Below are 26,981 nucleotides of genomic sequence, written 5' to 3'. Positions count from 1 at the left end.
TTTCACTTGCACTTCCCTAACTCAACTCTCTCTGATCTCAACTGACTTCCTTCTCCCGCCTCCAGGACTGTGAACTCCTCAGTGGGTGGGGCCAACCACCTGGCTCCACCCCACCTGGTGTGGACATCAGCCCCTGGAGGGAGGCAACAAGGATTTTGTGTCTGGCTGATGTGCCTATCTCGGGGTGGGGGTGCATGTTGTAGTACCAGTGACGACCTGGCTAGTCCAGGGCGCCACATGATTACTGAGGAAAGGAATTCCACTAGTCCCAGGGACGCAAACACAAACTGGGAAACCCATGTGAGGTCTTCACACCCATATAAATTTGTCTCCGGTCAGACCAAGAAGTCCTTCTCGGGTACTGTGAACAGACTGCAATGTTATCTCTGGAAACGTTACGAATTCGAAACTGGGATGATACCTCTGTAGCTTATTGCGTAGAAGAAAAATGAGTGTGTGGCGCTTCTACGGCCTCAGGTGCCATAGGGTACTGCACCTCACCCGAGGTGCAGTAATCATCTCGGATACTGAGGAGGTTGACGCCGGTAACCATCACTAACACACTCATCCAACACATAAACACGGGAGCTCTTCCACTGGGACTGGGCTAGGGTAGGTGCTGGGTTGGCCATCATTAGGTATGGGACCTCTTGCCTACTAGTTCAGGAACCTGGGAGGCGAGGCACCAACAGGAGAAGTTAGGAGCTATCCCACACACAATTCAGTCAGAAGTTAGCTCTGGGCGCAGCAAGCTTCAGGAGGGACTCAGGAACAGACAAGCATGCAAAGACACAGATAGTTCGAGACCCATGGCCTGGAGCTGGAGGCTCGACCCGGATTCTTAGGAAAGAAGAGGGATCCCAGGGTTAGCGGGGCGTGCAGAAGGCACCCGTGACTCGTTCCACGGCCCAGGAGCTGGGGTGGAGGGAAAACGTCAAAAGGTGACGCACAGAAGGAAACACCGGCCTTAAACTTCGAAGTATCTGAGATCGGCTGAGGCCCATCACAGCGTAGCCCAACACTCCACGGGCAGAGTGACTTCAGTGAGTAAAAGAACTTGAACTGCACCCTCTGTGTTGTCCCATCACTGCCGGCGCTTTCACCATCGTGCCCCTGCGCCATGGGCAACTACTACAGCCATCATCCTCCCTGGGGCCTAGCTCTACCTGTGGAGAGCTGAAACACCCGAGCTACGTCACCATCTGCCCCAGAAGAGAGAGACGTCCCGCAGCGGCGGCTAATAACTGGCCTCACACCACAGGTGGCGTCACAAACAACTACTCCCATTATACCCATTCCCAGCTTTATTGACACCGCTAAGGTCACGGAACCAGTCAAGGCCACCGCGGCGACCCATGAGAAGAACCGAGGCCTGATAACGAGTAGCACCCGACCCCGTGGGCGCATCAAGTGCAGAATGCTAAACTTTCAGAAAGGACGAAATAAAGTATCATGGCCTGATGTAATCTCGGGGGATCTGAAATCAGAAGGTTACAACGTATTGTTGATCGCAGATAAGCTGGAGCTTATTTAATTCCATCCGGTACTGAAGGTACATTTCTATCCTGCAGTGATCTAACAGGCAGGTGTAATCTCGGCTGCAGCCACTCCCTTCTGCAATAAATATCCGCTCCTCACTCCTCCATATGTCGGCTATAGCTCATTCCTATGTTGTCCATGATAAAGGAGCTCGGATCTGCATAGCTGTGGTGTTTTCTCTATTGCAGCTGCAAAGTTTTCTGTTGAAGAAACCTAGAAGTGTTTTTTGTTGTGTCTTTCCCCACCCATTTGTTTTACCTTCCTCATGTTGTATTGTTTCAGTGGCGAGACTAGCATCTTCCTGGCCTTTACTAGTAAGGGTGTGTTTAGGGCTAGCGAGGGCCTAGGCATGTAACAGGGGGAAGTACCTGTCTATGAACGTTAGGAAGTGCAGGGTACAGCCTCAGGTGTTAGTAGGTGACCCCACTCCCCTCTCCCTAGAGCCAGGGACAACCATTGTTTTGGTTCCCTGGTCTACCCTTTGTGTTGCGTCACTCACCGGGGGTCCTCCCTTCCCCGGTGTGACAGAAAGGACATGTTTGACATTCTCATCACTAAGAAATACCACCTCTTTGACCCAGGCTTTGTTCACGTGAGCCATCCAAATCTCTCTGAAGGAGAGAAGACTTCCCCCCACCCGAAAAGATGAAGCAAGAGGTGGTACGTGGTCCTGGAGCTGGCCCATCAGGAAGGTTAAGGCCCGAATGAGGTCAGCCTGGAGTTGGAAGATCGGGATAACCTCTTGTCGCCTCTGTGGAAGGAGTAATAAAAGGAGTGCATAAGATGGCTGACAGCGCTGATTACTCTCGTCCCCCAGTAACACCGTTGATGGTGTCATGTTGGCGCTTTACGAAATGCCAGTCTCCTGTAACGGGAGGTCCGCTAAGGGCCTTTTTGGACACTAAGTCGGCGGACCAGGATCTGAGCCAAGTGAAAAGCTATGGGATTGGCTTCAGCGCCGGCCCCGACAGTGCTGGCACCAGAGAAGTCCTTCAAGAGGACCTTGAAGTCTACAAGAAGAGAGGTGGTGAAGATCCTCCTGAGGGAATGTTCTTGTTTGAGGTTGTACAGACCTCGCTGACCCAGGATGTCACAGAGGCGGAATATACGGGAGAGAGTCTCCGTGTGTTGGGGGTTTCGATGGAGCAAGAATGAAAAAAAACTGGATATTGGGTCAAATAGGTCATCAGAGGCTTCTCACCTCTAGTGACCTGGACGAGCGCAGGGTAAAGCCATAGCCTAAACGGAAGAGACATAAGGCCCTGTTCACACATTGTTACATTTCCTCTGCAGATTTGGTCTCCGACCCATAACAAATCCTCTTTCTAATGTCTCCTGATTCTTCTGCTTTTTTCCGTTTTGTGCTGCGTCGCGCCATTGCAAAGATATTCAGGGTTCTTCTGTGAAATCTCTGCTTCAAGTGCAACTGGGCGTTTCTTTAGTCTTTGGGGGCGTGGCTTTCAATCATTCCTGTCAGATTCTGCCCAATCACAGCTCAGCACTGACAACAACTGGGAGGGAGGGGTAAAAGCCACGCCCCCAAATACTCTGAGGAACCGCCCAGTTGCACTAGAAGAGGAGATTTCACATATTGCGCCCCAGAATGGAAACAAATGGGATATCTCTGTAATGTGGTACAATATCAAGTCATTTTTATCACACAATGAACGACAACGTAAGAACAAAGCCCAAAAAATAATGTACGGTAATGTGGACGGAAAAGTTAAGTTCTGTCTCCTGAGAGAGGAGGTGCAGCAGCCGCGCCGCCGTCACGTGATACAGAGTAATGACAGCCGAGACGTCAGACAGCGCCGGTGACAGAAACACGCCTCTTATTCTGATTGACGGCAGGAACGTCCAATAGAGGCACGCCCCCACAGTCTTGATTGACGTAAATGAAGATCAATGACAATTTCAGATGCGATTGGCTTTAACCAATGAAAGAGTAGGATTTGTGTTTGGAGGCGGGGCGGAGCTCAGTGTTTGTGTTTGGGCGCGCCGCCGTGACAGGGAGCGCGCACCTCGTGACCGCAGGATGGGGGCGCGCCTGAGACCCGGAAGGAAGCGGCGTCATCCAGTCAGTGAGTGAGGGAGCGCGCAGCACCGCCGCCGTCATGAGCCTCCCGGGGCCGGCGAGAGGCAGCGGCAGGGACGGCATGTCTATCCCCCCCGGGGTCGGAATGGTGGCCGCGCCTCGGGCCCTGCATGTGGAGCTGCACACCCAGCAGGTGAGCGACAGCGGCGCCCCCCCGGCACCGGGCATTGTGGGTAAGGTCCCCCCCGGCACCAGGCATTGTGGGTAATGCCCCCCCCCGGCACTAGGCATTGTGGGTAATGCCCCCCCCCCGGCACTAGGCATTGCGGGTAATGTCCCCCCCCCCCCCCCCCGGCACTAGGCATTGCGGGTAATGTCCCCCCCCCGGCACTAGGCATTGCGGGTAATGTCCCCCCCCCCGGCACTAGGCATTGCGGGTAATGTCCCCCCCCCGGCACTAGGCATTGCGGGTAATGTCCCCCCCCCCGGCACTAGGCATTGCGGGTAATGTCCCCCCCCCGGCTCTAGGCATTGCGGGTAATGTCCCCCCCCCCCCCCCCGGCTCTAGGCATTGCGGGTAATGTCCCCCCCCCCCCCCCCCGGCTCTAGGCATTGCGGGTAATGTCCCCCCCCCCCGGCTCTAGGCATTGCGGGTAATGTCCCGTCCCCCCCCCCGGCTCTAGGCATTGCGGGTAATGTCCCCCCCCCCCCCGGCTCTAGGCATTGCGGGTAATGTCCCCCCCCCCCGGCTCTAGGCATTGCGGGTAATGTCCCCCCCCCCCGGCTCTAGGCATTGCGGGTAATGTCCCCCCCCCCCCGGCTCTAGGCATTGCGGGTAATGTCCCCCCCCCCCCGGCTCTAGGCATTGCGGGTAATGTCCCGTCCCCCCCCCCGGCTCTAGGCATTGCGGGTAATGTCCCCCCCCCCGGCTCTAGGCATTGCGGGTAATGTCCCCCCCCGGCTCTAGGCATTGCGGGTAATGCCCCCCCCCCCCCGGCTCTAGGCATTGCGGGTAATGTCCCCCCCCCCCCCCCCCCGGCTCTAGGCATTGCGGGTAATGTCCCCCCCCCCCCCCCCCCGGCTCTAGGCATTGCGGGTAATGTCCCCCCCCCCCCCCCGGCTCTAGGCATTGCGGGTAATGTCCCCCCCCCCCGGCTCTAGGCATTGCGGGTAATGTCCCCCCCCCCCCGGCTCTAGGCATTGCGGGTAATGTGTCACACCCCCCCCCCCCTCCCCCGGCATCTCGGGCATTGTGGGTAATGTGCCCCCCGGCATCTCGGGCATTGTGGGTAATGTGCCCCCCCCCTGGCATCTCGGGCATTGTGGGTAATGTGACACCCCCCCCCCGGCATCTCGGGCATTGTGGGTAATGTGACACCCCCCCCCCGGCATCTCGGGCATTGTGGGTAATGTGCCCCCCCCCCGGCATCTCGGCCATTGTGGGTAATGACCCCCTTCTCCGTCATGGTGGGGTGGCATTGTGTTTACTAAACCCCTCCCTGCCATGGGGGAGGGGGGGCATTGTGGGTAATGAACCCCCCTCTCACTGGCATCGGGCATTGCGGGGGACTGGTCTCAGTGTGTTGATGGCGCTGTGTGTGTTCCATGTTCAACAATTTTCTATCCTTACTGTGTTGCATTCCACACGTTTACTTCTATACCTCTTCTTGCTGTAAGCGGATGGAAACCGAATATTCTGCTATATATAAATATCAGTATAACATGTATTTTGGTTTTCTGCACCCGTCTTAACAGATCAGCAGGTTTCCGCCTCTGGATAGAGACCGTTCCTGTCCACTGAGCACAAGAGCTTTTGTTAAGAGGTTCTGCAGCAGAGTTGTCACGTGCGATTCTGATAGGTTCTTCATTCTGTAGACAGAGGGGTTGTTACACTGTATCAGTGCAGATCTGCCAACAGCTGCATTCTCCTCTTCCACATACACTGTAACAGGCCGCAGATGTGAGAGCGAGGGCAGGTGTATAATGGGCATTAGCAGGTCTGTCTCCATTCACTGACCGCCAGCAGAGATCTTGCAACTGGGAGGGAATGGAAACACGGTCTGTTTCTATGTAATGAGCAGCACAGACCCCTATCCACGCCCCCTCCTCTTACAGGACCTTCATCTCTGGACCTGTGCCCCCAGTGGCTGGGGTCTCCACCTCCTGGCACCTGCACTTATCGGGCTCTCTTGGCATACCCTTAGGGGGCATCGCTGTCCCTGCATTGCTTGCCTGGGTTGTCCCGCTGAGGTCCTTGAGCCGGTGCAGCTGCAGTGCCTAGCTGGCGATGCTGTTTGCCTGGTACCGTCCGCAGCGCAGGCATTGACCTCATCGAGCAGCGGCTGGCATGTGGGCGCCTTGTTTGTGTTGTTGCGGTGCGGGCACCACGCTGCTGACTGCACATCTCCTCCTTGTACCTATTAGCAGAGATACTGACATTACAAGGAATCAGATTAATAATGGATGAGCTCTGTGAGCGGCCGGCACCCCGGGGGGCTCTGAACACGAGCGGTGACACGATATTAAAGAGGTCCCCCGGATTTATGTTGCTAAAACTTTCTACCTCTAATCTCAGATGATTTCTATGTTTTAAGAGCTCTGCTTGCTGTCAGTACATAGAAAACTGCAGCTGATAATGTACCTGTGCTCAGCGTGTTACAATGTATCAGTGTCGCTGGGCTTTGCATCAGGATTGCAGCATAGACACAATGTAACCGCAGAGTGTTTGTAGCAGTTCATGTTGCGTCACGTTACATAATGTTTGTGAAGTTCTTCCCACTGTTTATATTCGGAGATTAGTGGGGCGAGAGCTTCCCCCATTGGTTTTCTCAGCGCAGTATTAATGTACTGATAATAAAGGGCTGTGAGTTACTTGTCTGCTGCGCGCCTGGAATTTTTCCTTTTCCCGATATCTAAAGTTGTCCTGCCTGCTCTGTGCTTCAGTATCCGGCGATCGGGTCTCTGCCCCCCTGTGACATCCTTTCAGAGGGTTTTTTATGGGGCCCGGCGCTTTTGGATACATTATGGGGGCTGTTAAGATTCTTCTGCTACATGTAATGGGGAGAACACAAGTGTCAGGTGTGAGTCTCCGCCTCCTGGACTCCACCACATTGGAGTCCTTCCTGTGGCTGCACTTAGGCTACTTTCACACATCCGGTTTGAGCAGTGCGGCTCAATCCGGCTGTGAAACCTATGCAACGGATGCGGCGAAAACACCACATCCTTTGCATAAGTTTTTACATGTGGCCCGTCCGTTTTTTTTACGGTCGCGGCACGCTACTGAGCATGCGCAGTGGAAAAAACCGCATGCGGCGGCCGGATGCGTTTTTTGCCGCATCCATAGGCATGCATTGAAAAATGCGCCGCAGCGGCGGGATGCGTTTTTTTTGCCGGACAAAAAAACGTTGCAAGCTACGTTGCCTCCGGCCACCGCTTTAATTTTGCCGCATCCGGAAAAAATGGATGCAACGCAAAGCCATCAGGCACAATCTGGTAACAATGCAAATCTATGGGGATTAAACGGATGCGGTACCGCATCCGTTTTACCCGTTTTTTTTTCCGCATTGTGCCTGATGGAAAAAACCTGATGTGTGAAAGTAGCCTTAATTAGATACAAAACTGACCAGCGGCTCCTAAGGCTACTTTCACACATCAGGTTTTTTCCATCAGGCACAATCCGGAAAAAAACGGGTAAAACTGATCCGGTACCGCATCCGTTTTATCCCCATAGATTTGCATTGTTACCGGATTGTGCCTGATTGCTTTGCGTTGCATCCGTTTTTTCCGGATACAGCAAAAGTAATTAAAGCAGCGGCCGGAGGCAACGTATTTTGCAACGTTTTTTTGTCCGGCAAAAAAGCCGCATCTGTTGCATAGGTTTCACAGCCGGATTGAGCCGCACTGCTCAAACCGGATGTGTGAAAGCAGCCTAAGGCTATGTGTCCACGGGAGAATGTAGCTGCGGATTTTTCTGCATCAAAATCCGCAGCTTTCCCGCAAAATCCGCACCTTTTCAAAGGTCCGGAATTGCCGCGGATTTGATGCAGATTTTGGTGCGGATTTTTTTCCCCCCCCCCCCCAATTTTAAAGCCAAACTCCGGATGAAAATCCACAACAATAATTGACATGTTGCAGATTTTTCCGGATCAAAATCCGCACGAAATCCGCTGCGGAAAAATCCGCAGCGTGGACACAGCAATTCCAAAATGCCATAGAAATGGCTGGGGAGTGCCTGAGCTGCAGATTTTGGGGAAATCCGCGCATTTTCCGCAGCGTGAGCACATAGCCTAAGAGTGAACGATTTGGCTTTCATATTGATCCTCCTGCTCTGGTATTTCCTTACGCGAAAGGTTTTCAGGTTCTGCGTCATTGGGGCATTGTTTGTGCCTGGAAAAGTTGAGCTTTGTCAATAGTATGTGCCAGGATTCATTACCTGAACTTAGCCTGTTATGTCAGCTTTACATTATTAAATAGAACCAGTGCACCCAGTACCTCACGTGGGTTATTACCAGAAAGAGAGCAGTGCATTGGCAGCTTTAGCAGGCGTTACAGTGTGTGGTTCCTGGGAGATTCTCCATCAGCAGAATAAAGAGTGCAGCTCTGGAGTGTAATACAGGATCAGTAATGTATGTACACAGTGACTGCACCAGCAGAATAGTGAGTGCAGCTCTGGAGTATAATACAGGAGGTAACTCAGGATCAGTAATGTAATGTATGTACACAGTGACTGCAGCAGCAGAATAGTGAGTGCCGCTCTGGAGTATAATACAGGAGGTAACTCAGGATCAGTAATGTATGTACATAGTGACTGCCCCAGCAGAATAGTGAGTGCAGCTGTGGAGTATGATACAGGAGGTAACTCAGGATCAGTAATGTATGTACACAGTGACTGCCCCAGCAGAATAGTGAGTGCAGCTCTGGAGTATAATACAGGAGGTAACTCAGGATCAGTAATGTATGTACATAGTGACTGCCCCAGCAGAATAGTGAGTGCAGCTGTGGAGTATGATACAGGAGGTAACTCAGGATCAGTAATGTATGTACACAGTGACTGCCCCAGCAGAATAGTGAGTGCAGCTCTGGAGTATAATACAGGAGGTAACTCAGGATCAGTAATGTATGTACATAGTGACTGCCCCAGCAGAATAGTGAGTGCAGCTGTGGAGTATGATACAGGAGGTAACTCAGGATCAGTAATGTATGTACATAGTGACTGCCCCAGCAGAATAGTGAGTGCAGCTCTGGAGTATAATACAGGAGGTAACTCAGGATCAGTAATGTATGTACACAGTGACTGCCCCAGCAGAATAGTGAGTGCAGCTCTGGAGTATAATACAGGAGGTAACTCAGGATCAGTAATGTATGTACACAGTGACTGCACCAGCAGAATAGTGTGTGCAGCTCTGGAGTATAATACAGGAGGTAACTCAGGATCAGTAATGTAATGTATGTACACAGTGACTGCACCAGCAGAATAGTGAGTGCAGCTCTGGAGTATAATACAGGAGGTAACTCAGGATCAGTAATGTATGTACACAGTGACTGCACCAGCAGAATAGTGAGTGCAGCTCTGGAGTATAATACAGGAGGTAACTCAGGATCAGTAATGTAATGTATGTACACAGTGACTGCCCCAGCAGAATAGTGAGTGCAGCTCTGGAGTATAATACAGGAGGTAACTCAGGATCAGTAATGTATGTACACAGTGACTGCCCCAGCAGAATAGTGAGTGCAGCTCTGGAGTATAATACAGGAGGTAACTCAGGATCAGTAATGTAATGTATGTACACAGTGACTGCCCCAGCAGAATAGTGAGTGCAGCTCTGGAGTATAATACAGGAGGTAACTCAGGATCAGTAATGTATGTACACAGTGACTGCCCCAGCAGAATAGTGAGTGCAGCTCTGGAGTATAATACAGGAGGTAACTCAGGATCAGTAATGTAATGTATGTACACAGTGACTGCACCAGCAGAATAGTGAGTGCAGCTCTGGAGTATAATACAGGAGGTAACTCAGGATCAGTAATGTATGTACACAGTGACTGCCCCAGCAGAATAGTGAGTGCAGCTCTGGAGTATAATACAGGAGGTAACTCAGGATCAGTAATGTATGTACACAGTGACTGCACCAGCAGAATAGTGAGTGCAGCTCTGGAGTATAATACAGGAGGTAACTCAGGATCAGTAATGTATGTACACAGTGACTGCCCCAGCAGAATAGTGTGTGCAGCTCTGGAGTATAATACAGGAGGTAACTCAGGATCAGTAATGTATGTACACAGTGACTGCACCAGCAGAATAGTGTGTGCAGCTCTGGAGTATAATACAGGAGGTAACTCAGGATCAGTAATGTATGTACACAGTGACTGCACCAGCAGAATAGTGAGTGCAGCTCTGGAGTATAATACAGGAGGTAACTCAGGATCAGTAATGTATGTACACAGTGACTGCCCCAGCAGAATAGTGAGTGCAGCTCTGGAGTATAATACAGGAGGTAACTCAGGATCAGTAATGTATGTACACAGGGACTGCACCAGCAGAATAGTGAGTGCAGCTCTGGAGTATAATACAGGAGGTAACTCAGGATCAGTAATGTATGTACACAGGGACTGCACCAGCAGAATAGTGAGTGCAGCTCTGGAGTATAATACAGGAGGTAACTCAGGATCAGTAATGTAATGTATGTACACAGTGACTGCACAAGGAAGTATAAGCACAAGACCAGACTGCGGCGTTATGTTACCATGTAGCTGTAGTTTTGCTCCTGTAAATGTTTTAAAGACAATGTATAAAACGTCAGACGTTTTTTAGTCTTTGTAACCATCTGGATTTAGGGGAACATAACCTCTAACGACAACACACGTCTCTTGTCCTGGTCCCCAGTCTGACTCCTTTGGCTACACTGATACATTGTAACAATCTGCTGCTGTGGGGGCAAGACTAGCTCAGGACAGAGCTGCTTGATCTAAACAAGAATGTTTTCTATTTGCTGAGTATAAAAGTAGAGGAATGCACAACTATAGAAGAAAGTTGTAACACTTTTTTTTTTTCTTTTTGCGTTTTAATGGTGTTGTAATGCACCTAGGACGGAGTAATCCTATAGCTGCGTATACATTAAATGGAAGTAAACTCGGGACTACAGAACAGGAGAAGGACTTGGGTATTCTCATTACAAATAAGCTGAGCAGCAGCACTCAATGTCAGGCAGCAGCTGCTAAAGCAAACAAGATTTTAGGGTGTATAAAAAGAGAGATTAGATCCCGTGATCCCAACGTATTGTTACCCCTCTATAAATCACTTGTAAGGCCACATCTGGAATACGGGATCCAGTTTTGGGCTCCACATTTTAAAAAGGACATTCAGAAGTTAGAGTCAGTGCAAAGGCGGGCAACTAGACTATTACAAGGAATGGAGGCCTCCCATATGATGACAGGTTGAAAAAGTTAGATATGTTTAGCTTAGAAAAAAGACGTCTCAGAGGAGATCTCATTTATATGTATAAATACATGTGTGGTCAATATAAAGGACTGGCACATGACTTATTCCTTCCAAAGACAGTACTAAGGGCCAGGGGGCACTCACTGCGAGTGGAAGAAAAGCGATTCCGACAGCTAAATAGGAAGGGTTCTTTACAGTTAGAGCGGTCAGACTGTGGAATACACTACCACAAGAGGTAGTAATGGCAGATACTATAACAGCTTTTATATCAGGGCTGGATGATTTCCTCAGTACACAAAACATTGTTGGTTATAAATGACTTAGTGACTAAATGTAGAACTGGTGGAGGAAGGTTGAACTAGATGGACCTAGGTCTTTTTTCAACCTAAGTAACTATGTAACTATGTAACTATGTAACTATGTAACTTGTCTGTGCATCGGTATAGATGTATCCAGATTGGTGGGGTTCAACGCTCAGCACCCCTTCAACTGCTGATTGCTCTGTCAGTGGCCAGGTGTGAAGACTTTGACTGGAGCTGCTCCGCTGTGTTCGGCAAGTAGCTGCCGACTCCTGATTATTGAGAATGGAGTCTGTGCCGCAGGATTTGGAGCGGCTACTACACTTTGGGAAGGGGTTAAAATGGTTTTTTTTATTTTTTTTTTATTTTTTGCATCACAAATGATGGCTTTCTGATACTTTCTACCCCAGAAGATTGAGAGCGCCCCTTTAAGAAATTGGGATTATCCTGGTGACCCTTTTGGAGGAAGTTACTGTCATGAAGAAAGAGTGCATAGGAAATCTGCCATGTAATATCCTATTTCCCGTGCTGACTGCGCATCTCCTGTGTGCAAAAGCCGTAGACCTGCAGCCCTACAACTCTGTTATCAGCCATTTCAAGCTGGATGGCGCAAGGGTTTCATCTCTACTGCAGGATTATTATGAGTGATCATTTCACTATAATCTTGTGTAAACAGGCTGTCGAACAACCACCGAGCAAAATGCTGCACAAAAAAAACAAAAATCGTTGTTGTCGGCAGCACATTGTCCTGTGTAAATGTGACCCGTGCTGCCGAGGATCTCCGTGCGGCCTAAGGGGTGCTTCACACACAGCGAGCTCGCTGCCGAGATCGCTGCTGAGTCACGCTTTTTGTGACGCAGCAGTGACCTCATTAGCGATCTCGCTGTGTGTGACACTGAGCAGTGATCTGGCCCCTGCTACGAGATCGCTGCTCGTTACACACAGCCCTGGTTCGTTTTCTTCAAAGGCGCTCTCCCGCTGTGACACACAGATCGCTGTGTGTGACAGCGAGAGAGCGACGAAATGAAGCGAGCAGGGAGCAGGAGCCGGCATCTGGCAGCTGTGGTAAGCTGTAACCAGGGTAAACATCGGGTAACCAAGGTGGTTACCCGATATTTACCTTAGTTACCAGCCTCCGCAGCTCTCACGCTGCCTGTGCTGCCGGCTCCGGCTCTCTGCACATGTAGCTGCTGTACACATCGGGTTAATTAACCTGATGTGTACTGTAGCTAGGAGAGCAAGGAGCCAGCGCTAAGCATTGTGCGCGGCTCCCTGCTCTCTGCACATGTAGCTGCATTACACATCGGGTTAATTAACCCGATGTGTACTGTAGCTAGGAGAGCAAGGAGCCAGCGCTAAGCATTGTGCGCGGCTCCCTGCTCTCTGCACATGTAGCTGCATTACACATCGGGTTAATTAACCCGATGTGTACTGTAGCTAGGATAGCAAGGAGCCAGCGCTAAGCATTGTGCGCGGCTCCCTGCTCTCTGCACATGTAGCTGCATTACACATCGGGTTAATTAACCCGATATGTACTGTAGCTAGGAGAGCAAGGAGCCAGCACTAAGCTAAGCGGTGTGCGCTGGTAACTAATGTAAACATCGGGTAACCATACCCGATGTTCACCTTAGTTACCAGTGTCCGCAGCTTCCAGACGGCGGCTCCGTGCAAGCGCAGCGTCGCTTGCACGTCGCTGCTGACTGGGGGCTGTTCACTGGTCGCTGGTGAGATCTGCCTGTTTGACAGCTCACCAGCGACCATGTAGCGATGCAGCAGCGATCCTGACCAGGTCAGATCGCTGGTCGGATCGCTGCTGCATCGCTAAGTGTGAAGGCACCCTAAACTGACTATTACAGCATACGACTGTTGATTGGTAAATATTTACTGGTCTTTAATTAAACAAGTCAGTTGATGTAACCCCACCTCAAGGCTGACGAATGCAAGCTGCTGTTCTCTGTTCTCAGGTGATCAGTAAGAGGATGGGTTAATTTGCGGATGGGGCATTTGGGGGGGGGGCTACATGTAGAAAGCACATATGTGGCCGGAGTCTATAGACGGAGCGGCGTTGTGCAGACTTTGGTCTCTGTAGTCGTCTTATCTCCGCACACATCTCAGCATATTCCCAGGAATTGCATCAATGTGGACTTTCTGCCACTTGTGTCCCCACTAACGATAAGGAATTAAAGGGGGGAGGAGAGGGACGTCCAAGGCGAGGAGCTGCTGCACGCCTGACCTGACTAGGGTGGAGATGTAATCAGCAGTGAGGAGATCCTGGTTATTCCCAGGCCGGTCTCTACATTGTAGCGCCTCTTCTCTCCTGTAGTCGGTGTTACAGGCCGGTCTCTACATTGTAGCAGCTCTTCTCTCCTGTAGTCAGTGTTACAGGCCGGCATTGTAGCTGCTCTTCTTTCCTGTAGTTGGTGTTACAGGCCGGTCTCTACATTGTAGCGCCTCTTCTCTCCTGTAGTCAGTGTTACAGGCCGGCATTGTAGCTGCTCTTCTTTCCTGTAGTTGGTGTTACAGGCCGGTCTCTACATTGTAGCGCCTCTTCTCTCCTGTAGTCGGTGTTACAGGCCGGTCTCTACATTGTAGCAGCTCTTCTCTCCTATAGTCAGTGTTACAGGCCGGCATTGTAGCTGCTCTTCTTTCCTGTAGTTGGTGTTACAGGCCGGTCTCTACATTGTAGCTGCTCTTCTTTCCTGTAGTTGGTGTTACAGGCCGGTCTCTACATTGTAGTGGCTCTTCTTTCCTGTAGTCCGTGTTACAGGCCGGTCTCTACATTGTAGCAGCTCTTCTCTCCTATAGTCAGTGTTACAGGCCGGCATTGTAGCTGCTCTTCTTTCCTGTAGTTGGTGTTACAGGCCGGTCTCTACATTGTAGCTGCTCTTCTTTCCTGTAGTTGGTGTTACAGGCCGGTCTCTACATTGTAGCGCCTCTTCTCTCCTGTAGTCGGTGTTACAGGCCGGTCTCTACATTGTAGCAGCTCTTCTCTCCTGTAGTCAGTGTTACAGGCCGGCATTGTAGCTGCTCTTCTTTCCTGTAGTTGGTGTTACAGGCCGGTCTCTACATTGTAGCGCCTCTTCTCTCCTGTAGTCAGTGTTACAGGCCGGCATTGTAGCTGCTCTTCTTTCCTGTAGTTGGTGTTACAGGCCGGTCTCTACATTGTAGCGCCTCTTCTCTCCTGTAGTCGGTGTTACAGGCCGGTCTCTACATTGTAGCAGCTCTTCTCTCCTATAGTCAGTGTTACAGGCCGGCATTGTAGCTGCTCTTCTTTCCTGTAGTTGGTGTTACAGGCCGGTCTCTACATTGTAGCTGCTCTTCTTTCCTGTAGTTGGTGTTACAGGCCGGTCTCTACATTGTAGTGGCTCTTCTTTCCTGTAGTCCGTGTTACAGGCCGGTCTCTACATTGAAGCGTCTCTTCTCTCCTGTAGTTGGTGTTACAGGCCGGTCTCTACAATGTAGCTGCTCTTCTCCCCTGTAGTTGGTGTTACAGGCCGGTCTCTACAATGTAGCTGCTCTTCTTTCCTGTAGTTGGTGTTACAGGCCGGTCTCTACATTGTAGCGGCTCTTCTCTCCTGTAGTTGGTGTTACAGGCCGTTCTCTACATTGCAGCGTCTCTTCTCTCCTGTAGTCGGTGTTACAGGCTGGTCTCTACATTGTAGCGGCTCTTCTCTCCTGTAATTGGTGTTACAGGCCGGTCTCTACATTGTAGCGGCTCTTCACTCCTGTAGTTGGTGTTACAGGCCGGTCTCTACATTGTAGCGGCTCTTCTCTCCTGTAGTCGGTGTTACAGGCCGGTCTCTACATTGTAGCGGCTCTTCTCTCCTGTAGTCGGTGTTACAGGCCGGTCTCTACATTGTAGCGGCTCTTCTCTCCTGTAGTCGGTATTACAAGCCGGTCTCTACATTGTAGCGGCTCTTCTCTCCTGTAGTCGGTGTTACAGGCCGGTCTCTACATTGTAGCCGCTCTTCTCTCCTGTAGTCGGTGTTACAGGCCGGTCTCTACATTGTAGCGGCTCTTCTCTCCTGTAGTCGGTGTTACAGGCTGGTTTCTACAATGTAGCGGCTCTTCTCTCCTGTAGTCGGTGTTACAGGCTGGTTTCTACAATGTAGCGGCTCTTCTCTCCTGTAGTCGGTGTTACAGGCCGGTCTCTACATTGTAGCGGCTCTTCTCTCCTGTAGTCGGTGTTACAGGCCGGTCTCTACATTGTAGCGGCTCTTCTCTCCTGTAGTCGGTGTTACAGGCTGGTTTCTACAATGTAGCGGCTCTTCTCTCCTGTAGTCGGTGTTACAGGCCGGTCTCTACATTGTAGCTGCTCTTCTCTCCTGTAGTCGGTGTTACAGGCCGGTCTCTACATTGTAGCCGCTCTTCTCTCCTGTAGTCGGTGTTACAGGCCGGTCTCTACATTGTAGCGGCTCTTCTCTCCTGTAGTCGGTGTTACAGGCCGGTCTCTACATTGTAGCGGCTTTTTTTTTTTTCCCCTGTAGTGGGTTTTACCTTCTCTGAGTTGTTTTTCAGCTTTTGGCCGGTGTTTCCCTGTGATAGTGGGGTATGAGGGATGAATGGCGGTCTCTGTCAGCTGTAATCTTCGTTCTTTCATCCTAATTTAATAGTGAGTTTCTCTAACAGATCGTTACTTTGTGTGATATCACATGGTGTGAGCCCGGCGCGGGTCACATGCCGCGGAGAACGCGTCTGATGATATTAATACCGCATGATCCGTCCATGTGACGGGAGGTGAGGACGTGCGTCCCTTACGTGGCTGGTGGGAAGCAAGTTTAGGGCACTGGCAAGCAGTGTTGTCATAGGGACACAAGATTAGAGGATCAATAGCTCCTGCACAAGATGAGTTTTATCACATGTCCTGTAAGATTTCTGATATATCCCATCATACTTACGGGATCTGTTTTCATTATCTTTAAGCGGCGGCTCCGTCACCTGCGCAGCATCGCAGCACGCAACGTAACGAACAAGATCGGCCACTGCCTGCTGGACACCTACTTCACACTGTACATGCTGGATGGCGACAAAATCTACAAAGGTGCGTATGGCAATATAAGTCACAGTGTATGGGGAGAGGGGAGGCGCCGACGCACTTCTAATGAACAGAGTGATGGGGCATGTGGAAATACAACTGCCCCATCTGCTGATATATACACATCAGAGCAAGGAGCCCTGACAAAAATATGGGGTCCAGCTTTGTTCTAATAACTGTGGCCAGATCACAGGCAATCTATCAGAATGATCCACCTCCCAAACTGTTCACACGGTCGTGTAGATCTGTGAAAGATAATGTCTTACATATCTTTTACTTAAGTAATCTGTTGCTCGCAGACTAAAAACTTGTTTACATTCATATACAAAGAGGAGCTCTGGGTGTGATCAGAGCACTCCCCAAACCTCTGCCACCCATAGTCACTGCCCAGCTCACCTTCTTCTGCTTTACTATAATACTGCCCGCTATATACAAGAATATAACTACTATAATACTGCCCTCTATGTACAAGAATATAACTACTATAATACTGCCCCTATGTACAAGAATATAACTACTATAATACTACCCCTATGTACAAGAATATAACTACTATAATACTGCCCCCTATATACAAGAATATAACTACTATAATACTGCCCCTATATACAAGAATATAACTACTATAATACTGCCCCCTATGTATAAGACTATAACTACTATAATACTGCCCCCTATATACAAGAATATAACTACTATAATACTGCCCCCTATGTATAAGACTATAACTACTATAATACTGCCCCTATATACAAGAATATAACTACTATAATACTGCCCCTATATACAAGAATATAACTACTATAATACTGCCCCTATGTACAAGGATATAACTACTATAATACTGCCCCCTATTGACAAGAATATAACTACTATAATACTGCCCCTATGTACAAGAATATATCTACTATAATACTGCTCCTATGTACAAGAATATATCTACTATAATACTGCCCCTATGTACAAGAATATAACTACTATAATACTGCCGCTATGTACAAGAATATAACTACTATAATACTGCTCCTATGTACAAGAATATAACTACTATAATACTGCCCCTATGTACAAGGATATAACTACTATAATACTGCCCCCTATGTACAAGAATATAACTACTATAATACTGCCCCTATGTACAAGAATAATACTGCCCCTATGTACAAGAATATAACTACTATAATACTGCTCCTATGTACAAGAATATAACTACTATAATACTGCCCCCTATGTACAAGAATATAACTACTATAATACTGCCCCCTATGTACAAGAATATAACTACTATAATACTGCCCCTATGTACAAGAATATAACTACTATAATACTGCCCCTATGTACAAGAATATAACTACTATAATACTGCCCCTATGTACAAGGATATAACTACTATAATACTGCTCCTATGTACAAGAATATAACTACTATAATACTGCCCCCTATGTACAAGAATATAACTACTATAATACTGCTCCTATGTACAAGAATATAACTACTATAATACTGCTCCTATGTACAAGAATATAACTACTATAATACTGCTCCCTATATACAAGAATATAACTACTATAATACTGCTCCTATGCACAAGAATATAACTACTATAATACTGCTTATATGTACAGGAATATAACTGCTAATTTCTCTTTTCTGCCTTGTACTTTGGTTATTTTCCTGATGGTTTTTCTAGATTATAATTTTTTTTATTTTTACTTTCCAGAGTTCTACAAAAGTGAGGTGGTGAAGGACTCTCTGGTAAGATGATCTTTTTGCATCTGCACCTCGTATATTGATATCTTGTCTGGTAGATTTTACCGATATTATTCTCTGCTGTTAATGTGCATCGATCTTAAAGGAGAATCTGCCCTCCCGAGCCGTCTATGGGCATCTAGGTCATATGAAGCTGATAAAAATGATACCTTGCTATGAGATCTGATATCCACATTTTCTTCATCTGTAAATTTGCTTTTAAGCTCTATGGGCCGGACGTGGATCTTGCTGAGAATTTGGTTCCAGAGATTATTGTAAATGAAAGGGGGCATTACTAGTGTGAGATATGTCGATCAGGAGAGTCGACTGTCAGACATTACATGTCTCACACTAGTAATGCAGCCTCTTAGCTAGACAGATTTTCAGGGAGATCTATGTCCGGCCCATAGATCTTAATACCTCATTTACATATTAGGAAAATGTGGATTTCTCTGGAATAAGAGCTCAGGTCGCTGATAGCCGGGGTCTGGAGTATACTTTATACAGGGGTCCTCAGAAAATGCTGACCCCTAACTTCTGCTGCTGGGTTCAGCATTTATTATCTCCTCTTTGAAACCACCAGGAATTCATTCTTAGCATTTACTTGTGTTTTTTTCTCTCTGCAGAATCCTACATGGAGAAGCCTGGATTTCGGGCTGATGCCGGACCGGCTGGATACGTCGGTGTCCTGCTTCATCGTCAGGATATGGGGCGGCAAAAATGACACCTATCGCCTGTTAATTGAGTGGAACGTGAATCTGGATGGACTGAAGTATCTCGGCCCCCAGGTGAGAGATCGCAAGGATGTGACCGCTGTCCTCACCCTGCGCATTATTGTGCCGGACCGCTGCAATCCAGCGTCTTATTACATCGCTACATTTTTGTACAGAATTCTGCTGTTCACATCTTGTTATACAATGTATCCAAATTGTTTAACTACTTCAAGAATTATGATGTACCCTTACGTAATAGTTGGGAAAGGGTTCCTGACTTGTGATGTGTGGGTACATCATGGCGATCGTGCGGGGCACAGGGGCTGTTCCTGTACGATGGCAATGTAAGCAGAGACTAGGCTCTCACTGCCAGGAGCGGCGCCTGCTCAACCCCTTATATGCCGCGATCGATATTGAGCACAACACATGGGCGGCACAGTGGCTCAGTGGTTAGCACTGCGGTCTTGTGGTGGCTCGGTGGTTAGCACTGCGGTCTTGTGGTGGCTCGGTGGTTAGCACTGCGGTCTTATGGTGGCTCGGTGGTTAGCACTGCGGTCTTGTGGTGGCTCGGTGGTTAGCACTGCGGTCTTGTGGTGGCTCGTTGGTTAGCACTGCGGTCTTGTGGTGGCTCGTTGGTTAGCACTGCGGTCTTGTGGTGGCTCGGTGGTTAGCACTGCGGTCTTGTGGTGGCTCGGTGGTTAGCACTGCGGTCTTGCAGTGCTGGGGTCATGGGTTCTATTCCCACCAAGGACAACATCTGCAAGGAGTTTGTATGTTCTCCCCGTGTTTGCGTGGGTTTCCTCCGGGTTCTCCAGTTTCCTCCCACACTCCAAAGACATACAGATAGGGAATTTAGATTGTGAGCCCCAATGGGCACAGTGTTCCTGATGTATGTAAAGTGTTGCAGAATGTTAGTGCCATAGAAAAAAAAAACAAAAAAAACTTAGGGCCTTTTTTTTTTTTTTTTTTTAAGCTCTCCAAGCTTGACTTCAATGGGGGGGGGAAAAAGCACCAAAACCGCATGTGTGTTTTGGTGCTTGTTTTCTGCCAGAAGGTGTGTCCCTGCAGCCCTGTGCTCTGGTGACTGCACAGTATAATTATTTTCCACCGGTGGATGTATCGGTGTCTTCCCTGGTAACTATAGACGCCCTGAGCACCGGAGACTGCGGAGCGGTGGAAAGCCTGTAAATAATGTAGAAGGTTTTCGCTATTAGAGAGCGGCAGCATTACAGGGGGGCCTCGCTGCTGCAGGGAGGAGGGCGGCTGGTCTATGAATGGGCACCGGAGCGTGTGTATACCGCCGTCCGTATCTTCAAGCCCTAGTTACATGGAAGTCTCCAATCCCCGAGCAAAGGTGCTGCCAGTGTAGATTAAGAAAACCCCCGGCCCCGGGCAGTATAGAAGGCGGGGCCCCCCCCTCACCTAGCGTCCCGTGTGCCGCCGGGGCCCCCCCTCACCTAGCGTCCCGTGTGCCGCCGGGGCCCCCCCCCTCACCTAGCGTCCCGTGTGCCGCCGGGGCCCCCCCTCACCTAGCGTCCCGTGTGCCGCCGGGGCCCCCCCCTCACCTAGCGTCCCGTGTGCCGCCGGGGCCCCCCCCCTCACCTAGCGTCCCGTGTGCCGCCGGGGCCCCCCCCTCACCTAGCGTCCCGTGTGCGCCGGGGCCCCCCCCTCACCTAGCGTCCCGTGTGCGCCGGGGCCCCCCCCTCACCTAGCGTCCCGTGTGCGCCGGGGCCCCTCCCTCACCTAGCGTCCCGTGTGCCGCGGGGGCCCCCCACATAGCATGATTTGTTTATTTTTAAACACTCTCGCCTCGCTTCCGTTTTCCCGAGGCTTCGCTTCTTCTTGTTGCTGGTGAGTATATGGTGGCGTCGGCTGATAACAGTGGTGTGATGACGCCCTGTTTCTTCAGCGCTCTATTGGGAGACCCAGACGATTGGGGTATAGCTACTGCCCTCCGGAGGCCACACAAAGCACTACACTAAAAAGTGCAAGGCCCCTCCCCTTCTGGCTATACCCCCCCGTGGTATCACGGGTTCTCCAGTTTTCAAGCTTTGTGCGAAGGAGGTCAGACATCCACGTATAGCTCCACAGATTTTAGTCAGCAGTAGCTGCTGACTATTTCGGATGGAAGAAAAGAGGACACATATAGTGTCCCCAGCATGCTCCCTTCTCACCCGTGGATGGTGTTGTAAGGTTGAGGTACCTATTGCTGGTACAGGGGCTGGAGCCCCACATGCTGTTTTCCTTCCACATCCCCTTGTAGGGCTCTGTGGAAGTGGGATCCTGCCGGCCTCTCAGCTCTGACGCCGGGCTCCATCCACAGACCCATAGCACCTGATGGATACGGAGCAGGAGTACAATCAGGGACAAGGCCCTGCATCATACAGGTACTCTGTGTCCCCGGCAGGCACAGACACACTCCGGGCTGGCTGGGTGTTGTAGTGCGCCGGGGACCGTAACGTTGGAGTTAGTGTTCCTACAGTTTACTGGGGGACTTTGTGTTGTGGGAACGCAGCGCCGACCCCCACTGGACCGGCGGCGCTGCTGTGACTTGTGGTGCGCCGGGAACACGCCGACCGCGCTTTTACGGCGGCGGCGTTTATAAATCCAGTCCCCGGCTTTTGCGGCCTAGCTCCGCTTCGTTCCCGCCCCCACCCTGTCAATCAGGGTAGGGGAGAGACGCTGTTTCGCAGCAGCGACGAGGGCTGGAGCCTGATTTACATGCTCCAGCCCTCTCACTAGGCACAGAGGGAAGCAGGCTTCCCGCTCTTAGCCAGGAACGCCCAGGGCCCGCCTCCCCTCCTCTCCCAGGACGCCGGCAGCCATTACATGCAGTCTGGCTGGAGGAAGGACGCAAGGCTCTGGGAGACCTGGACTAGGGGGCTTTTGGAGACCACACACCCGCTCTTAAGCGGGCGGTAAGCGGCATTTCAGCTGGCCCCTCTAGTGCCTCAGTGTGTATTGGTGTACTGTGTCACCAGATATATATATTTATTTATTTCTTGCACTGTGAGGTCGCTTCCTGGCTGGATACCCCAGATCGCTCTGAGGAGGCAGCAACATGTCATCCACAAAACGCAAGGCTGCCAAGGCTAGGGCTGTGTACACTGCGTGTGCTGCATGTGGGGCTGCTCTACCAGCAGGTTCCAAAGACCCCCATTGTGTGCAATGCTCAGATCCGGTGCTGCTTCGCCAGCCGGAGTCCGGAGGGGTAGTGACCCAGGCTGAGACGCTTGTAAGTCCTGCCCCGGTGTCAGGGACAGACTTTGCAGTTTTTGCTGATGGAATGTCTGTGACTATGGCAAAAATCCTTGAAACTTTGCAATCCATGACTGGGGCTCAGTCTATGGACACGGCGAGGTCTCTGTCCTCTAATCCCCCTCAGTTGGAATTAATCCAGACTACAAGGGGGTCCCCGGCTTCTCAGGCTGAGTATTATGACTCAGATGATAGCCCCAGCCACCCTAAGCGGGCTCGCTGGGAAAGACCCTCAACGTCATCACACTGCTCAGGGCCTCAGCGCAATCAGTCGCCCTGTGATGCGTCTGAAGAGAGTGATCAGGAGTCTTATCCTGGAACCCCTCTCAATCTGGATACCCCGGATGGGGACGCCATGGTAAACGATCTTATCTCAGCCATCAATAGACTGTTGGATATTTCTCCCCCAGCTCCTTCTGCAGAGGAGGCAGCTGCAGAGCAGGAGAAGTTTCGTTTCCTCTATCCCAAGCGTAAATTGAGTGCTTTCTTGGATCACTCTGACTTCAGAGAGTCAATCCAGAAACACGACGCTCATCCAGAAAGGCGTTTCTCTAAACGTTCTAAGGATACACGTTTTTCCTTTCCCCCCTGATGTGGTCAAGCGCTGGACCCAGTGTCCAAAAGTAGACCCCCCGATTTCCAAACTTGCAGCTAGATCCATAGTTGCAGTGGAGGATGGCGCTTCACTTAAGGATGCCAATGACAGACAGATGGACCTTTGGTTAAAATCTGTCTATGAAGCTATCGGCGCGTCGTTTGCTCCAGCATTCGCAGCCGTATGGGCACTCCAAGCTATTTCAGCAGGGTTAGCAAAAGTGGATGCTATCTTACATCCAGCGGCGCCGCAAGTGGCGTTCCTTACCTCGCAGATGTCTGCGTTTGCGTCTTACGCTATCAATGCGGTCCTAGAATCTACCAGCCGCACCTCAATGGCGTCCGCCAATTCGGTAGTTTTGCGCAGAGCCTTGTGGTTAAAGGACTGGAAAGCAGATGCTGGTTCCAAAAAATGTTTAACCAGCTTGCCTTTATCTAGAGATAGACTGTTTGGCGAGCCATTGGCTGACATCATTAAACAGTCCAAGGGTAAAGACTCTTCCTTACCCCAGCCCAGATCAAGCAAACCTCAGCAGAAAAAATGGCAGCAGAGGTTTCAGTCCTTTCGAGGTTCGGGCAAGACACAATTCTCCTCGTCCAAAGGGACTCAGAGGACGCAAAGAGTCTCAAATCCCAAGAAAGCAAATGGAGGAACCGCTTCCAAAGCGGCTACCTCATGACTTCCAGCCCCCCCCCTCCGCATCTCCGGTTGGGGGCAGGCTCTCCCGCTTTTCCGACATTTGGATGTCACAGGTCAAAGACCGGTGGGTGACAAACATTTTGTCTCGCGGGTACAGAATCGAGTTCAGTTCTCGTCCTCCAGCTCGGTTCTTCAGAACCTCCCCACATCCAGACCGAGCAGATGCCCTGCTGCAGGCGGTGGACTCCCTAAGAGCGGAAGGAGTAGTGGTTCCTGTACCGCCTCAGGAACAAGGGCGAGGGTTTTACTCCAATCTCTTTGTGGTTCCAAAAAAGGACGGCTCGTTCCGTCCTGTTCTGGATCTAAAGCTGCTCAACAAACATGTGCACGCCAGACGGTTCCGGATGGAAACCCTCCGCTCTGTCGTTGCCTCAATGTCTCAAGGAGACTTCCTTGCCTCAATAGACATCAAAGATGCTTATCTCCACGTGCCAGTTGCTACAGAACATCAACGTTTTCTACGTTTTGTGATAGGAAACGATCATCTTCAGTTCGTAGCTCTGCCATTCGGTCTGGCGACAGCCCCCCGGGTCTTCACCAAGGTCATGGCGGCGGTGGTAGCAGTCTTGCACTCTCAGGGACACTCGGTGATCCCTTACCTAGACGATCTACTTGTCAAGGCACCCTCTCAAGAGGCATGCCAACTCAGTCTACATGCTACGCTGGAGACTCTACAGACGTTCGGATGGATCATCAACTTTCCAAAGTCGAATCTGTCACCGTCACAGTCGCTAACGTATCTTGGCATGGAGTTTCATACTCGAGCAGCGAGAGTGAAGCTTCCGCTGAACAAGCAGCGGTCCCTACAGACAGGGGTGCAATCCCTCCTTCAAGGCCAGTCGCACCCCTTACGGCGCCTCATGCACTTCCTCGGGAAGATGGTGGCAGCCATGGAAGCAGTTCCCTTTGCGCAGTTTCATCTGCGCCCACTTCAATGGGACATTCTCCGCCAATGGGACGGGAAGTCAACGGCCCTGGACAGGAAAGTCTCTCTTTCCCAGACGGCCAAGGACTCTCTACAATGGTGGCTCCTTCCCACCTCATTGTCTCAGGGAAGATCCTTCCTGCCCCCATCCTGGGCAGTGGTCACGACAGATGCGAGTCTGTCAGGGTGGGGAGCAGTGTTTCTCCACCACAGGGCCCAGGGGACGTGGACTCCGCAGGAGTCCACCCTTCAGATCAATGTTCTGGAAATCAGAGCAGTGTATCTTGCCCTACTAGCCTTCCAACAGTGGCTGGAAGGAAAGCAGATCCGAATCCAGTCGGACAACTCCACAGCGGTGGCATACATCAACCACCAAGGAGGGACGCGCAGTCGGCAAGCATTCCAAGAAGTCCGGCGCATTCTAATGTGGGTGGAGGACACAGCATCCACCATATCCGCGGTTCACATCCCAGGCGTAGAAAATTGGGAAGCAGACTTCCTCAGTCGCCAGGGCATGGACGCAGGGGAGTGGTCCCTTCACCCGGACGTGTTTCAGGAAATCTGTCGCCGATGGGGAAGGCCGGACGTCGACCTAATGGCGTCCCGGCACAACAACAAGGTCCCGGCATTCATGGCGAGGTCGCGCGATCAAAGAGCTCTGGCGGCAGACGCATTAGTTCAAGATTGGTCGCAGTTCCGGCTCCCATACGTCTTCCCACCTCTGGCACTCTTGCCCAGAGTGTTACGCAAGATCAGATCCGATTGCAGCCGCGTCATACTCGTCGCCCCAGACTGGCCGAGGAGATCGTGGTATCCGGATCTGTGGCATCTCACGGTCGGTCGACCGTGGTCACTGCCAGACCGACCAGACTTACTGTCCCAAGGGCCGTTTTTCCATCAGAATTCTGCGGCCCTGAACCTGACTGTGTGGCCATTGAGTCCTGGATCCTAGCCTCCGCAGGATTATCTCAAGGAGTCGTAGCCACAATGAGACAAGCTAGGAAGTCAACGTCTGCTAAGATCTACCACAGAACGTGGAAGATTTTCTTATCCTGGTGCTCTGCACAGAGAGTATCCCCTTGGCCATTTGCATTGCCCACCTTTCTTTCCTTCCTGCAATCGGGGTTGGAAAAGGGTTTGTCGCTCGGCTCCCTTAAAGGGCAAGTCTCGGCACTATCTGTGTTTTTTCAGAAGCGTCTAGCACGTCTTCCTAAGGTGCGCACGTTCCTACAGGGGGTCTGTCATATTGTGCCCCCGTACAAGCGGCCGTTAGATCCATGGGATCTGAACAGAGTACTAGTTGCTCTGCAAAAGCCGCCCTTCGAGCCTCTAAAGGACGTTTCCTTTTCTCGCCTGTCACAGAAAGTGGTGTTTCTCGTAGCGATCACATCGCTTCGGCGTGTGTCTGAGCTGGCAGCTCTGTCATCCAAGGCTCCCTTCCTGGTGTTCCACCAGGACAAGGTAGTGCTGCGCCCCATTCCGGAGTTTCTCCCTAAGGTCGTATCCTCGTTTCATCTTAATCAGGATATATCCTTGCCTTCCTTTTGTCCTCAGCCGGTTCACCGGTATGAGAAAGACTTACGTTTGCTAGATCTGGTGAGAGCACTCAGAATCTATATTTCTCGCACGGCGCCTATCCGCCGTTCAGATGCACTTTTTGTCCTTGTCGCTGGCCAGCGCAAGGGGTCGCAGGCTTCTAAAGCCACCCTGGCTCGATGGATCAAAGAACCAATTCTGGAAGCCTACCGTTCTGCTGGGCTTCCGGTTCCTTCAGGGCTGAAAGCCCACTCAACCAGAGCCGTGGGTGCGTCCTGGGCACTACGACACCAGGCTTCGGCTCAACAGGTGTGCCAGGCAGCTACCTGGTCGAGTCTGCACACTTTCACCAAACATTATCAGGTGCATACCTATGCTTCGGCGGATGCCAGCTTAGGTAGAAGAGTCCTGCAGGCGGCAGTGACACCCCCGTAGGGGAGGGCTGTTTTGCAGCTCTAACATGAGGTATCTCTTTACCCACCCAGGGACAGCTTTTGGACGTCCCAATCGTCTGGGTCTCCCAATGGAGCGCCGAAGAAGAAGGGAATTCTGTTACTTACCGTAAATTCCTTTTCTTCTAGCTCTTATTGGGAGACCCAGCACCCGCCCTGTTTCCTTCGGGATTTTTTTGTTGTTTGCGGGTACACATGTTGTTCATGTTGAACGGTTTTTTCAGTTCTCCGACGTTATTCGGAGTTAATTTGTTTAAACCAGTTATTGGCTTCCTCCTTCTTGCTTTGGCACTAAAACTGGAGAACCCGTGATACCACGGGGGGGGTATAGCCAGAAGGGGAGGGGCCTTGCACTTTTTAGTGTAGTGCTTTGTGTGGCCTCCGGAGGGCAGTAGCTATACCCCAATCGTCTGGGTCTCCCAATAAGAGCTAGAAGAAAAGGAATTTACGGTAAGTAACAAAATTCCCTTCATTGCCACGGTGTACTTCTAGGAAACAGATATCTGCACCGGGGGAACTGGAGAGAGGAGTATGTGCCGCACAAAGCATTATAGTGAGGGCACTCGGTACATGGGCCTCCTGGAGCTACGGGCCCCGGGCGTTAGCCCAGATTGCCCTCATTATACTCCACCTATGGGTGCAGCCTTCCCTTATGAATCCATTGGGGAGGGGCTTTACATGGGAACCAATCAGGATGCTGCTTATGTT

The 26,981-nt window shown here is 50.7% G+C and overlaps 1 protein-coding gene across 2 annotated transcripts in view; it reads left to right on the top strand.

The window, feature by feature from the left end:
* The first annotated feature begins 3,558 nt into the window (after positions 1-3,558).
* Positions 3,559-26,981, top strand: part of UVRAG (UV radiation resistance associated) — a 74,161-nt gene continuing 50,738 nt past the window's right edge. For both annotated transcript variants that reach the window (XM_075337594.1, XM_075337595.1), the window contains exons 1-4: positions 3,559-3,767; positions 16,235-16,352; positions 18,067-18,101; positions 18,722-18,883. In XM_075337594.1, coding sequence (XP_075193709.1) covers positions 3,654-3,767; positions 16,235-16,352; positions 18,067-18,101; positions 18,722-18,883 — 429 coding nt within the window. In that variant the 5' untranslated portion in view covers positions 3,559-3,653. The remainder of the gene's footprint in view (positions 3,768-16,234; positions 16,353-18,066; positions 18,102-18,721; positions 18,884-26,981) is intronic.

This window comes from Anomaloglossus baeobatrachus, chromosome 2 (assembly GCF_048569485.1).
Source record: "Anomaloglossus baeobatrachus isolate aAnoBae1 chromosome 2, aAnoBae1.hap1, whole genome shotgun sequence".
Classification (NCBI taxonomy): domain Eukaryota; kingdom Metazoa; phylum Chordata; class Amphibia; order Anura; family Aromobatidae; genus Anomaloglossus; species Anomaloglossus baeobatrachus.
The sequence above is the reverse complement of the archived record's forward strand: the minus strand, read 5'-3'. Positions and strand labels throughout refer to the sequence as shown.